At 43.6% G+C, this 15,982-nt stretch overlaps 1 protein-coding gene across 3 annotated transcripts in view; it reads left to right on the forward strand.

The window, feature by feature from the left end:
* The window catches only part of PRKAR1B (protein kinase cAMP-dependent type I regulatory subunit beta), a 102,005-nt gene extending 86,583 nt beyond the window's left edge, over positions 1-15,422 (forward strand). For all 3 annotated transcript variants that reach the window (XM_075768169.1, XM_075768172.1, XM_075768170.1), the window contains exons 10-11: positions 12,844-12,925; positions 13,361-15,422. In XM_075768169.1, coding sequence (XP_075624284.1) covers positions 12,844-12,925; positions 13,361-13,533 — 255 coding nt within the window. In that variant the 3' untranslated portion in view covers positions 13,534-15,422. The remainder of the gene's footprint in view (positions 1-12,843; positions 12,926-13,360) is intronic.
* Positions 15,423-15,982: the final 560 nt, after the last annotated feature.

Raw genomic sequence — 15,982 nt, forward strand, 5'->3', positions numbered from 1 at the left:
TCTTCACAGAATTGGGCCTTTTTGTAGGAAAAGTCGACTTGAGTCTTAAATTGCACAACAAGCATCCGAAGATTTATGATTTAAAAGCTCCTTAAGAAGGAAAACAAAAAAGAAAAATAATAGCCCAATTGTTTCCTGCTCTAAATTGTTGCTCTTTGACTTTCTAACCCAAGAGAGACCCCTTTGGCACCTACCTCTGCGACAGGCTGGAGAACTACAAAGTAAACGTCTTCCGTATGGTTAATGAAGTCACTGCCTTAGGCACACTCTGCTATCACACCTGATAATCTCTTTAAAAACACAGTGTGATTAATTATTAATTAGGAAGATGAATGTTGTCTAGAAAAGGAGTTTCAAAGGCTACAATCCGAACTGCTTAGTGTTACCGGGATTTTGTTGATACCGAAAATGTTTGTCAAAGGCAGTCTACAGTGACTCCTAATATACCTAATAAACAAAATATACCGAATAAACAGAGCCAGCAGTCACTGAGGGCTCTGTACTTTGCTTATTTTTAACTGCAGAGACATTGTTTCCCATAGAGCTCTTACAGGAAAGGTACATTCCGTTTTCTTGCTATCACCTGGTTGTGTGGGAGCAATAGCGTTTCCATTGGCCCTGCTTCAAAGTTCATCTGTGTTCAGGTTGGCTTTTTTTGAGGGCCAGCTGATGTCAAAGATTGAATGTTAGGTGTGTGATTGGGTCCCATCCTGACTAGGGATGGAGGTGAAGTATTTTGCTGAGTCAAAGAGACTAAAACGTCAGCTTAGCCCAGCTCTTATTAAACTCAGTTTAACTTCAACTTCCGTGGGCAGTGGATCAGGCTGCATATACATGCAATATCCATATGCATGCAATCTTGAGCGCATCTTTATCTCTCCTCTGTCAGAAAGGGACAGTGTTTCATGGGAAGCAACTGGCTGCTCCCCTTCTTCTTCCCACCCCATGGAAGACCTGTCAGTGACTGCAGGTTTTGGTCATTCCTTCCACCTCTTTTCTCTAGCCCCGCTAATAACCACTGCAATGCAGTCATCTACAGTAATTTCTGCAAAATCTGAAACCTCAGAAGTGATGTATGATGGAGCATTTTCTTAACAATTTTGTGAAACTTCAGATTAGCCAATATTTCTAGTCTATTTTAGAACTTTGCAGATTTTGTTCCTCGTTTGTGGCAGAAACCAGGACAACTGTATGTAAATTCTGTGAGTTGCTATGAACCCAGAGACTGGAGAATAATGTATAATAGTTTAAAAATGTACGGTTAAAAAAATACTGTCAAACCCAGTCATGACTCAATCTTGAGTCCACAATCAGAATTAAGTCCTCTTGCATCATCCTACTCCAACACCATTAGGATCAGCTAGCTTTTATATTATAAAAATGAAGCTTTTTTAAAAAGAGGTCTGATGGATAGGAAAACAATGTAAAACCAATATACATAGCTTGTTATGGAAAAAAATTCTCACCTGGATTGGCACACCCATGTGGTATGACCAAATAATTTTAAGAGTCGTAATAACTGCGGTCCTGCACATGGGTCAGAGCAATCCCAAGCACAACTACAGGCTGGGTGGAGAATGGATTGAAAGCAGCCCTGAGGAGAAGGACTTGGGAGTGTTGGTTGATGAGAAACTCAACGTGACCCAGCAATGTGTGCTTGCGGCCCAGAAAGCCAACCGTGTCCTGGGCTGCATCAAAAGCAGTGTGACCAGCAGGTCGAGGGAGGGGATTCTCCTCCTTTACTCTGCTCTCATGAGAACCTACCTGCAGTACTGCATCCAGCTCTGGGGCCTCCAACATAAGAAGGACATGGAGCTGTTGGAGCGAGTCCAGAGGAGGCCACAAAGCTGATCCGAGGGCTGGAGCACCTCTGCTATGAGGACACACTGAGAGAGTTGAGGTTGTCCGGCCTGGAGAAGAGAAGGCTCCAGGGAGACCTTAGAGCACCTTCCAGTCCCTGAAGGGGCTACAGGAAAGCTGGAGAGGGACTGGTGACAAGGGCAGGGAGTGATAGGACTTAACTGTCATACATGAACATCTCATGAACTTTACTGGGTTTATCCTCACTACACCTGTGTGATGAGGCGCGTGAAGCAACCTCCACATTGCATGGTGCAGTCTGAAGCACGGGCACAAGAATTAAGATAGTTCTTCATTCCTGCTGAAAACAACCAACGGGAATGAGGCAACTTGGAGGTCTGTACCTTCATGATTTCGCTCACAGAAGGTCTAAGGCAGAGAAGCAACGTTGGCCCTATGGCCAGCATCCCAGGCTGACACATCAACTGACCATCCTTTTTCCTGTACGCTAAATTTTACCACCCAGAAATGATGGGTGTTATTTTCTGCTGCAGCTTATGTGGAAGTCACTTGCACTTTGTGTTGCTGACTGAAATTTGTTTATTTCTTCCCTTGGTTTTGTATAAAAGTCTTTCATAAATCAAAGGTTGGCAAATAATAAAAATCCCAAGATTATTTACTGGCTAAAGGAATATTTGCAGTGTCTTTGGCTACATAGTTCAAAGGATTTGTCTTGTCTTGGAAACTAGCCCTAGAACTGCTGATCCTTAGCTGTAACATAAAAGCCGTCCCAGGAATGATGCTATCAGCAGTCCCAAAGGGCTAAAATGGCAGCTGAGGAGTGATATGCTAGTGGTCTTCCAGGACGTTGCGACTGAGAACATTGCTTATGCCAGCATCATGAGGTACATGCAGGACTTGCTGTGCTGCTCTGTATCACTGGGACGTAGGTAAACTTAGGTCTTGAAGCAAAACCACCGGGAGGATGCAGTGCAGCCGTACTATTCTCAAAGGCTTAAAAGTAGTTTTCATAACCTCTCTTTTGCACATGCTATACCCAGTGCAAAAAAATGTGTGTGAATGTTTCCCCAGTTCACTTTTGACATGACAACTTGTGTAGGAGTCTTCAGTCTCATTCAGCTGTAATTTAAAACATCTGATTTGTAAACCCATAAAATTGAAGTTTATGCTGGAAACACAGGCACACCCTGGCCTCTTACCACTATAGGATACGTGGAAAACTGGGAGATCGTTTGGTGTGCAGAGAACTAAAACCCAAAGTTAGTAATTGGCAGTTTCATTCTTAATATATACATACTCCATTTGAATTTTCATAAAAATCAGAGTGCTAGCTTTTCTCCATGTTCAAAACAGCCTATGACTTTTTATTTAGCTAATACTTGCTTTAAGGTTTGGCTGATGCTTTGGCTCTTCTCTCTTTAGTCTTGTCCAGTAGTGTCCTCCTACCATGGATGTCTGCAAAAGCAGCGGATGTTCCCAGGTAACAAAATACCTCTCGGTGTGAGTAAGGAGAGCAGCACGGGCTGTTTACCCCTCAAGGTTTTCAGGAGGTTCTCAGGATCCTTATAAGCTCTTTCGGCATTGAAGACCGAGTTCACAAGCCCTGATTCAAAGCACTTAGTCAACGTGACCAAAAACTTTATCGCCCGAGGCACATGAAATCTAAACTGAAATTAAAGGCATCTGCTGTCTCAGGAGCTAGGAGCACCGTCCTGAGGAGTGCTTCTCTGTCTTTAAGCAAAAATACTGCAATATAAACAAGACCTGGTGTCCAACCTGGTGGAAGAGGAATGGAGAATTTCCTAATCCCTGCTGAAGTTCATCCCTTTCGCTGGATCATTTTAAGGCTGTCCCTTACTCGGATGGCTTTTGTCCCCCTTCTGCAAAGATACCGTTGAGATGACTGCAGGATTGCTGGAAGAATATGCCCCACAGGACTCATTCTTCAGCTGTGTAGTGTGGATTTTGTGGAGCATGCAAGTGCACTTCAGGAAGGGGCAACTCTGAGCCCATGAGGTTTTTTCTTCTGAATTTCAGAATGTGGTCCTTTGAATACACAAGGTTCACCATCTGAAAGGACTTAAAGAAAGCTTTCCATGGGGGATTTTCCTGATCTCCATGATAAACTCCCTTCTCTCCTTCCCCCAGTTTGCTCCAAGTTTTATTTCTTGCTCGGAAGCTGTTGCCCTAGCTGGCTACAGCTGCTCGCCCAGCCGTGGTCATAGCATTAGTTATGAGACTTCAATGACGTTGTCTGTCTCAGCCTTTTGCTTGGTCTGGTTACTTCAGCATCTACAGAATGTTTTCACAGAGAAGCAGATGGTGGTAGGAGTAATTGGGCCGTAAAACAACATTAACAGCTAAAAACGATTTTCACCAGAAAGGATTTTGCAGGCAGGGTGAGGGAGGTTCAGCACTGTTTTCTTGTTTTCTCTCCCGTACATTCAACCCTGCCCCTGCTGTAGGTGGTAGTGCTCACCACTGTCTGCTTCCAGGAGATGAGCCCTGTCAGGTCAGTCACAAATATGAACAGTTGATGAATAACCCATTATAGAGTCACTTTTATGTTGACTCAGTGGACGTTTCCTGGCTTCAGAGAGAGTCATGATAATGGCTAGCTTTGTAGAAAGAAAGAATCTCTAAAATGCAACATTTTTTTTCCTTTGTGACTTTTATTGCTTTGTACGCTGACATGTCTGAGGGAGGAAAACAGTGCTTTGTTGCCAATAATCCACAGCGCTTGGCACAGACGGTCTTTAAAATCTGGCACCAGGATGAATATTAATTCAGTTGTTTTCCCACAGAAGCTACTGATCAGTCAAGGCCAAGTATCCCTGGGATGATTCATTAAACCCCGGCATCTGAGCCCACCTTTACTGAGTGGATCTGCTTTTGGTCACCCCTGCCACAGGTGAACTGAATGCATAACGAAAGGGGCGACTAAAATCCTAGAACGGAGTAAAGATAAAAATGCGGAGGGACCCCAAAGGCTGGGCTGTGGTGCAACTGCTTCCCAGCTTTCTGGGCATGGAGCCAGGACAACTAGCCAAGGAGGATCACACCCCAGGCACGGGGCTCCTCCCATGGCTCAGAGCTGGGATCCTTACCCCTCTGCCACCATCCCCTTGCTCCTGGGCTTCCCAGTCCCAGTTGGCAACTGGTGGCATGGAGGAGAAGCATGGGACTACCATGGGACTGAGGCTGGGGAGCACAGAGGCCACCGTGGTGTTCCTTCAGCTGGTGATGGGGATGATGATGACTGTCGATGAAGTCTTGAGTCCCCTGACACACAGATACGCCTCTGTTAGACACCTGCGTGATCCAGCCTGATGTTAGCTCTGCTGCTGTGGCTCAAGGGCAACATTTTGAAGTCAAAAGACTATAAAACTTCATGTTGTGATTCTGAAAAGCCTTTCAACTGAAAAGGCTTAATGAAAATCCCAATTTTTTATTCTTTGTGCAAAACCCACAGGTATTGCAGGGCTCTCCATGCAGGAAGCAAATTGCAGTTGTTGCAGTGTATTTTGCTTCTTTTGGCTTTTCACTGTGTTTACTGGTCTCTCTCTGCCTGAATCTCGTCTCCTTCCATCTGATAACAACATTTCTTGCACTTCAAGGGGAATACATTAGGTACAGCACAGGTTTAATGCAGACTGTATCAAAGAAACACTGAAGGGGAAGATTGTCTGAGATACTGCAATAGGAGGATGAACAAAACGATTGAAAGGTCTTCCCATGTCAAACGTCTATGATTTTAAATACTAAACGATCAAGGCAAAGGCGTTTCCTGGTGATTAATGACGGGCTGGGTGTAGTCATGTCTGGGCCTTAACCCTGGCCTCTCGTATATCCCTAGGAAGTGCCCTGTGGCTCAGTTGTTTCTCCTGTTTTAAGCTACACTTGGTTTATAATTGATTGTCATTTTAAAAGTACCTTTATGTTTGTGGCTATTTTGGTGACTGCTCTAGCCAGCTTTGTTCCTCTCTCTCGGGTCTGGGGGTTATTTCTAATACAAATGTGCCTAGGCAGCAGAAGCGGTGGAAATTTAGACATACATACAGTCTTACGCGGGTGCAATATAGCTGGTACACACGGTGAACTGCAGATTGTTTGATATCCAGCGTGGCTGTACAGCTAATGTATAGGATTTGTGCCAGCTGGGGAGGAATATTTGCTTTCCGTCTTGGCTAGATTGCCCTGTGCATAACTGTTGTTGAGAATTACGGCCGCTAAGAATACGATGCATTAAGGTTACAATGTTATGATGACGACGTAACGATAATCGTATCCATTGACACTGCGGTTGTGGCAGCGTAAAGGCACTTTCTGCGGCACTGCTCCCTCAAGGAGGTTGTATGGGGATCCCAGCGCACCCGTTGTTACTCCAAGGTTGCCTCTTGAGCTTATTTGACATTGCACTATTAATCCTTACGATACTCCCAAGGTGCTGGCTTTCTGAAAGTCCGCTGCAATGAGTGGCACTCGAGATTTCCGGATTCATGGTCAAATTTAAAAAGTTGAATGTGTAAAATGTTGTATATTTGTTTCCAAAAGTTCTCAGTAGCTCATTAGTTGGGGATTGTCTCACCCTGTAATCTGCAGTGAACCCTAATGGGTGCAGAAAAGAACTCACTTGCTAGAGATAAGCAAACCAACCACCCACCATTTTTTCAGTTCAGGCAAACCTGGAGTCTGTCCTTGTGGCCCTTACCCACGCGACAGTCGTGACAACAGGCGCATCATAAATGATAGTCATAAAAGTAAAGTTTGCCAAACTGCACCAAAGTTGTTTAAGGTATTGCATCAACCAAACTGATTTAAATGACCATTTTTTTAAAGTGGAAGGTGAAACATTAGCTGACAGATTGTAGCAGGTCTGGCAGTTTCACCCAGCAATCACTATTTCCAGGAGTTTTGTAGCATTGGGAGCTAGAGCTTTTGATTCCATTTAAGCTAATGATTTGGAGGTGCTCTATGAATGATTTAATCACATGCATGCACCAGTAAACGGGGAGATATGACTAAATAAGGTGTAATTTATCGTGGTTGTAGCTATGATGGTGTTAGAACATTGCCCAGACAGTGTCTGTAGGTAGGTAAATGGTATCTTTTATTAGATATATAGGCGATATTAGATATATAGGCAACTTGAAGAAAGGTATGTGTGCCCAAAAGCTCTTCTCCCTTTTCTAGCTATCCTAGTTGGTCTAATAAAAGATATTACTTCCACAAACCTTGTCTTGCCTGCAATTAAATAAAATACTCCCAGAATCATACCGTGTGAAAGATCTTTTAATTCGTTTCAGATCTGCTATAGCTTCCATTAAAACCGACAGGAGTCTTTACATCCGGTCCCACCTGCTTCGCCGTGTGAACAGGAACGTTTTGTACCACATCACAGCCCCTTCCTTCGTCATTTGTAGTAATTTAGCGAAGATTTAATAGCGACGTATAATGAGGGTTTGTGTGACTGTGAGTGAGGGGAAACTCATCTTCTGAATGTGTGAATTATGGAGTGTGCAGATTAACAAAGTGAGAAAGAGCAAAGGTATGTTCGTAATAGCAATGGATAGAGTTAATAGCAATAGCAGATGCATCGGCCTGACCTTTTCCATCTCTAATTCTATAGACTGCGCTGCTCTTTTCTAGTGGATGGGGAAGAGGAAAACAAAATAGACTAGAAAATTTTTCTAAGCTCAAAACTAGGATAAAAATGTAACATTTTGAGGGCACGGGGAAAAAAACCTGTCTTCCATGCTTTTCTTTAAAAAAGCAGTAAGTAAAAAACTATGAAGTAAAAATGGAAATAGAAATAGTAACTTCATGCTTAGGAAAATTAAAATTAGTTTCTTTGAAAAGTAGAAATTTTTTCTGTATACTTGGTATATCAAAAGGACATAGACATTGAGTTTGCACACAGTCATGGTTGAATAAATATTCTTCAATTTTAATAATGATAAATACATCCTTTATTACAGATGGACCCTCACTATATTTTTTACTGATTGCTATATCTTTAAAATGGGAGGTTAGACCAGCAAAACCAAAACATCAACAAGAATGACTTTTAAACCAAAAAATTTGTGAAACAGTGCTGAATCTCCCTCCCCACCCACTGCCCTGGTGAAGGACCGTTCTGCACAGCCTGTCCCACCCAGAGCTACCACGGACACAGCACCGACCACCACATTTTGCCTTGTGCTGCCAGGGAATGATCCCATCTGATCCCCTGAGCTGGAATAGAGGAAAAAAATACAGGATTTCAGTTTTTAGCATCATGAACACTTGCCTTTTGTAGCCAGGCTACTTAGGCCAAGTGCTGGCTATAGGATCATACATAAATGTAAGAATAGGGCTCCTGAAGCAATTAGTGCTTATAAGTAGGTGCAGGATAAGGCCTGGGAATCTTAGTGTTGGCCCAGATGGGACACTGTCTTTATGCTGTAGGATGTCTCACTCATCCGTATGGTCCAATAGCTTGAAAGTGAAACATCTATCAAAATCTCATTACTCTGGAGAGGATGGGAGCTCATGGATTATAAACCTTAATTTGTTTTTTATATCTTAAATTATGGTGCCGTATCTAAGCCGTAAATTTTTACAAAACAAGCTGCTGATGCATTTGCAAGAGTTGAATAAATGCTCTCAGCACCGTGACAGAGCAGTGGTGGAGGGAGGGAGCAGGGCGAGGGTGGCAGAGAGCTGGCGATGGCACGTTGCTTTTGGAACTGCTACTCTTGTTGTGTTTGCAATAAGATGCCTGTATATACTTGGAGGAGAGCAGAGAAGATTAATGATATCAGTTCCTGGGAGTACAGGCACTCCCTGGTGACCGAAAGGGAGTATTCCTGGATCCACCGAAGATCATCGTTTCACTCCCAAGTGTGTGCTAGCAGAAAGACATGCCTGTCTGCTTCCAGTTTAATATCATCGCAAAGTCCTGATTTATTAAATGGTGTCAAACTTGGTGACAGTCTGAGCCTGTGCTCTGTAGGTTTCGCTCGGTGCTGTAGGAGGCTGAAATGGCTACCAGTGTACAAGACAGTATTTTAAGTTGAGCAGCACTAAATAGCCTGATCCCACAAATCCAGGATCGTGCTGTTTATGTCAGAGAGACTCATCTTGCCAAGTTTTGTGTGCCACTTAAGGGGAAATCTTTCCCACTGAGACCAAATGCTTTTGGGAGTGCAAGTGATAAGCCCCTTGAATCCTTGCTAGATAATGCCCGTACCTCCTGGGACAGGGCTCAGGAGATTTATTCAGTCGTATCATTTATAGGAGGTAGGGTTTGCTAAAGCACAGGAAGCATAGAAAGCTCAAAAACTGCGTCAGAAAGATTTGACAAATAAAATGAAATACAGCCATGAAACCTGTGATGGGAACAAGGGTAGGGGTCAGCACCGAATTAATTTAGTATGACTACTTCATTAAGTTATGGATAATAAGGGATTGTTTCTGTAGTATTTTATTCTGTATTGTTTTATTTCTGTATTATTTTTGTCCTGGTTACACTGGTCGTTGACAATTGGACTCTTCCTCTAATACAGTCAGAATAGTGATGATTCCAGAGATAAGACATGCAAAGCGAGGGTGATACAGATAGATAATGATAAATACATCTTCTTTGTTTCATGGTGTGGACAGTCTTCCCGTGAAGGTCACTCTGACAATGCTCCAGGATGTACTTGTGGAGCTGGTGACTTGTGCGACAAGAGGCCAAGCGGCGTAATCAGATCTTGCATCTGGGTGCTCGCTGTCAGGGTTTCAGGAAACTTCTTTTGCCCTGTGATAGACCTGTTCTCACTGGGCAACGGGAAAAGCCTATGTGACTGTTAAAACAAGAGTGGAAAAATATGTATCTGGAATATGCATTGCTTTATCCTGCCAAGCCAAGTGTTTATTGTGGAGGCCAGACACATCTGTCCTCCTCCAACAGATATCATGGTGTTTCTTGGATTAAAAAGGACGACTGTAGTGGAACAGTGGAAGAAATTGCTTCAGAAGACTGACTTATTGGAGTCCTATATCATATGGACCCTGTCAAAAAATATTAGCCACAATAAAAGCTGACGCTTGGGGAGATGAAAGCAATATTGCTTGATATTGTGATTACCTTGACGGCAACACGCTCAAGGTGGGCAGTGGGGAATTGCCTCCTCTCTTCCTTTGACCTAGGCAGTCAATATGATTACTTTGGGGATTTTTTTGTTGTTTTATGTAATAAAACATCTGTAATAAAAGGGGTGGTTTTTTTAAATAGTTTTGGGAAAGAGACTGGAGACATGGATTGCAGACAGCTATTTGGGTCAAGGGGTTAGGTTTTTGCCAGGCTCCAGATGGGGACGGAGAGGAGGACAGGGGCTGGAAGCGCTTCTGAAGCTGAATCCATCACACCGCACAGGCAGTAACAACAGCATCAGTTTAGTGAGCTGCACCTGGTCTGGAGTTTGGCAAGAGAGAGGACGGTGTAGGCATTATTCCCTGTATGGGCTACTTCCAGGAATGCTGCTTATGAATGTGTGTTTGTTCTGAAAACTTGCAGTAAGTGTGAATAACAAAACTCATTACACGATCTTTGCATTTTCATGCCCTTGCAGATTTACTGGAAGATCTTGGAAAACAGCAGCTTTGGCGGAACAGTTCAGTTATATCAAGGATAAGGAATTCTTGCTGGAAACTTGACAGGCACCAAATCACTTTCTTACATGCAGTCCTTTCAGTTACTTCTGTGGATAGCCTTACGCTTGCTGTGGACAGTTTTATGTGCATGGCATGTGTTAATGGCAGATAAAACCCCAAACAAATCCCACAAAAGACCAAAACCAACCTTCCCCTGTATGCCTGGCTTCTGTTTGAACAACCTTGCCCGGTTCAGGTGCCCTTGCTCATGCACGTTGTGCCTAGCACGTGGTTCTGAATCTTCTGCCATCGGCTGCCTGGCACAGTAAGAGTGAAAGCGTTGGAGCCAAGTTTTGTGATTGTTTTCAAATGGTCCTGAATTTACATCCCTGGTGTTTCTTCAGTATTTTTGTAATACTGATATGGCACGATGGGGCGGAATGGTAAATCGTCATGACCAGTGTAACGTGTTGGCAGTCTGATATCTGGGGATTTGTGTTAAGCACAGGTTACTGCTAATGGACAAAATGAAAAATTGTAACTTCTAGTGTGTCAGATTAATTTGAGGTACATCCAAGTCTGTATAAAAACCATCCGATGCTTAGCATATATCAAACAATACTTGCACATAATTTGATTTTTGTTTCTGGTTCTTGGCATCAGCAGACAGAAAATTTACCTCTTCATTGATATAGCACATAAAGGTTACGTTATAAGTTAACTAGAGAGTGGCCCAGCAATTTGTAAAGTATATGGGCTTAAAAATAACCTGGTTATGAAATAGGATGTGATGCAATACAATGGTGTTACAGCAGCTTAGTAGTGCTCGTTCAGAAGAAAGCAAATTATGATTATTTGCTACACAATAATGGATATTCTACTGTTCTTCGTTATTCCTGGGACCCTCAGTTCCGAGAAAACTGGAAGCCAGTCCTGAAGCAGCCTTACGTTGCTGTTCAGATTTGCAATTCGATGACAATGTTTAGGATACAATATCGGGTGTGTTTAAACACAGTGCAAAGGTGAAGGGCCGGTTCTGCAGGGTGCTGAGTGCCTCCGACTGCATTGAAGCCAAGGTGTACGAGGGTGCTCAGCGTCTCCTCCGGCCCCCCACCGTACCCCGAGGCACACAACTTTCTTTTGGCGCAAGGAAGCTGCAGGATGTTTGCAGCCAGTGATTCTGCACCGAATTCTCCGCACTGCAGGGAGGTTTGTGCTCCAAGCTGGGGTGGTCCTGCAGCCGGTTACAGGCACCGGCAGCGCCGACGAGCCCAGCAGTGCAAACTGCAGAGGGAGGGCTGTGATATGTCCAATCACTGGCATCACTTCCGAGCATAGTCCACATTACCGTGTCCTCCCCTTCCCTGTCCTGGTTGGGACAGGATCAGCCCTCACACGTTACTCTCCAAGCTGAAAGTCTTAGAGAAAACGTTATCGATGCTCTCCACTGCACTGTCAAAAAATGGCTCTCCTGTCTATTTAAAAATCTTCTAAATTTCAATTAAAATCAACATATGTTAACATTTTGCCTTTTCCTATGCTTTTGCTCTGGACTCAGAAGATAATTTCATATGTTACTGTAATTTTTTTTTTTCAGAAAAGCAGATAGTTTCTCTATTCCTCTACAAAAGCTTTATGCCACAATAATTTAAGATTTCCTCCAGGTTAGAATATTTCTGCATGTAAAACCTCTTTGAAGGTTTAAATAGACTGTAACTGAGTTTTGACATGTATTAGCATGCGTCAAGTACAGCAGTTATTAAGGGTAGTGGAGACAAGACACATTCCAGCTCTCCAGCGACTCACTCGCAGGTGTCCAGATCACTACAGGCCACAAGCAGGCAAAGCCACTAAAAAAAATTTAAAAATAACCCTTTGTTGCAACAAGCATTAAAATCTCCCTTTACCAACAGATCCAGTGAATGATCAGGTGAGGAATAAACTCAAGTTGCTGCCTTATAAAACAGTGTCCCAAGACTGAGACTGGGAAAATTGTCTTTTTATTTGTTTTGTGTGAATCTTTTCCACGTCACTTGTAAGGCTCTGCATGCCCCCAGAACGTATTTTTAAGTTATATTAGAGCATACGTTTGCACAGCACGACGTGCGTTAGTTAACTAGGAATTACTGAGTTCTGTCCTGTTCCTCTTCTCCTCTCTGTGAGCTGAATCTGTCTGCATCCAAACAGTTCAGAAGAGAGAAATCGTTTGCCATACTGATGGATTTTTTTTTAAATCCTTTAATTCCTTTCATTGGTATATAAGGAACTGACTGGAATTCTCATCTCTCCCATAGCAGAACTGAAGGAGTGTGACATGCAGAAGGGAACGCTCGGGACGAAATACTTTTTAGAGCATAACAGGTTTAAGCAAAGCAAACTGACCTCCTGCACTTCCCTCCCCAGGGCACGGCTTCTGTTCTGCAGCGCAGGTCTGACAACGAGGAGTACGTCGAAGTTGGAAGACTTGGTCCCTCAGATTATTTTGGTAAGAAAATTCAGCTTAAGGATGGTTCAGAAAGATGGGCACGTGGAGTTGTATCATGGAGTTACTGCCTTAATTAGCGTTCTACTCTTTTACGAGCGCGGGTTTACGCGTGGTTCAGCTGCTGCTTTCAGCGGTACTGAGAGATTTCAGTGAAGCTGAAACCGTTCCTTGGTTTACACCAGCGTAGCTGACAGGAGACGGATCCGGAATCAGCAAACCAGTCCGAAAGCATTTGTTTTCAAAGGCATTTTACACGCCTGCATTATGTATGTGTAATGCATTTGTACTGTCAGCAGAGTTATGTAAAGTATCTATCAAGAGATAGATAAAGGGAGATGTTCTACAACCAAAGCAGCTGCGTGGTGGCTGGAATATGCACCCTCCAAAAAAGAGGCACAGGGCGTGTGACGGCGTATTTATCCCTGTTTTCTCCAGGTGAGATAGCGTTACTGCTCAATCGGCCCCGGGCTGCGACAGTGGTGGCACGCGGACCACTGAAGTGTGTAAAGCTGGATCGGCCCCGCTTCGAACGAGTCCTCGGTCCTTGTTCCGAAATCCTCAAGAGAAACATTCAGAGATACAACAGTTTCATTTCGCTCACCGTCTAAATGATTCCTCCTGGAAAGCTGCCTTTGTGTGACCCTGTGCACTTAAATTTGCTCTGTGCAGCTCCATAGCTTTATGAAGAAAAAAAAAAAAAAAAAAAAGGTGTGCATTTTATGTGTATTTTTTCTGTTGATGTCACGTACTGGATGTCAGTTCAGATCTCATGTATCATGTAAGTGGGAAGACAACTGTTTGGGTAAGACTGGCTTTGGGGAAGATTAGGCTCTTGGCTTGCAGGCAAGATTTTTACCTGTTGTTGAATCATATAGCTTAAAACCGTGTTTTTAACTGTTTAAAATTTAGATGAATTTCTATTTCCCTTATTATCTCTGAAGTTGATCTTATTCACCTTTTGTCAAGCTGCTCTGATCAAGCGATGTCCCTCTGCCTGTCACTTTTAAAAACCTTTTCGCTGGTTGTGGACTGGAGGATTCTGAAATCCCGCGGGGTGAGTGGCAGTCATACCGCCTAAGTGGGAAGGTTGGAGGAAGATTTTGATCATTCCAGCAAGCCAGGGAAGAGTGGAGCTTTGGAGTCATTTTGTTTGTGGCTGAGATACAAGGGCCATATTTCCTCCGTGTTACGAGCCCTTGCAGGTCTGCTTTGTAGGATACGCTAAGCCAAACAGCCCGCTCCCGTCTTCTGGGTGAGGAGGTCAAAGAACAATGTTTCGTAAGAATTCAAATGGAGCCTTTAGGACCCAAGTTATTTGTCCTCAGCTTTTTTTTAAATGAGGGTTTGCATTAGATCCCTTAAGAGTCCAATGGGAACATCTCTGCTGAGTTAAACGGGCTTCGAAATGTATTTATCTGCAGCAGAGTGCCCTCAGCCACTTCTCTGAATATTCAATGCTGAAGAGATGGTGCCAGGTGTACATCAGGGCCAACCACAGCAGTTTGGTTTTTAATAAGGTTCACTTAATTAAATTCAAATGCCTTTCTTTTAGTATATGACCAAAACATAGGATTTTTTTAGATTTTCTGAAAGCCAGATACCCTTCAGAAAGCTGCCTCTCCTCCAGAAGACACCTATTGTGTACAAAAAGCACCGGGATCTTGCAGGCAGCTCCCCGCGCCCAGGTCCCTCCAGGCGCGTGCGGCCTCGCTGGCAGCCGTTGCTGCCCTCCCAGACGTGGGTCTCCTCTGGAATGGAGCTTTTTGCAGATCCAGACCCAAAATTCCAGTAGCTGCCCACAGGGGTTTTACAGAGCTGGCTGCTTCTCGGCTTCAGGCTCCGCTCATCACTTCAAGGTGCTTCATTTCTTCCCGCGTATTTTCAGTGCTCCTGTCAGCGTATATTCGTTGCTACTATTTATTATGATTATGTTACGCTTCTTGCACGTGTTATTAAATATGACCATTCACATTTTTCAACCTGGCAGTTTTTATCATGTACGTTTATACAGGCAGACCCCCATTATATATAGAGAGAAATGTATATGCATTTGCAAAACTTTTGATTTGCTTCATTGTTTTCGTATTCTCTTGTGCAATTTTTTAAAAAAAAATTTTTTTAAAGCTTCCCAATCACTCACGTATGTTCTTTTACCTATTGCATTTCTGTTGTATTGGTAAAAATTTGTGAGTGTGTCGCATAATGTGCAAGATACGCATTTCTTGTTGAACACCAAGTATTAGCCTCACTGTTTAGAAGTTACTCGAGCACACACACAACACGGATTCTTTGCTTTAAACCTTTACAGCTCATGGAAAATACATTTGAATTATGGTTCTGTTATAAGCGATCTCAAGAGAAGTGTAACCGTTTAACACCAGGATTTCTATGCTTTAAGTGGAACAAAATGATATTCAATGATGTTTTAAAGATAATTGTAATATTTGCAGTGGATGATGGGACAGGATTACGGTATGAATAAAATTCTTCTACATTATATGCGGCCGTTGTGGGTTTATTAATAGTGGAGGTCTGTATGAACAGAAGTCACGTTCTAGTTAAAGTCTGCATATCGTAAAAAGTTTGAACTCTACTGAAAATAATCAGATGCAAAGGGACAAAAAATAGACCCCGCATCCCAGCGCTATGTATAGTAATGGCAACCAGAGTGGTTTTCTGGAGGATTAGCATTGTGTTTAAATGTAACCATGTATGTTCCCCCCCAGTGTCAGAGATAAAGCCCATGGCCCCGACCACGCTGAGGATCCGTCCCAGTCGCTCCTCTCAACTTCTGGCCACGTGTGGATTTGGAGGAGTGCCGCTGCCCTGGGACCGAGGCACGAAGCCGCTCGTGGCACCAGAGGTGTACGGCTGCTGCCGCGGCTGCTGTCTGTGAGCGGGCTGGCCAAGAAGAGCTACACTGAGGACAAACTTCTCGGAGAAGGCTGAGCCTCCCGAGGAACCACCTGTATCTCCTGCGTCAGGGTGAATGCATGGGCTGAAGGACCCATACGGCTTCTGGGTGAGGAAGAGGTGTGCAGCGTGGCGCTAATGCCC

The sequence above is a fragment of the Balearica regulorum genome, chromosome 15 (assembly GCF_011004875.1).
Source record: "Balearica regulorum gibbericeps isolate bBalReg1 chromosome 15, bBalReg1.pri, whole genome shotgun sequence".
NCBI lineage: Eukaryota > Metazoa > Chordata > Aves > Gruiformes > Gruidae > Balearica > Balearica regulorum.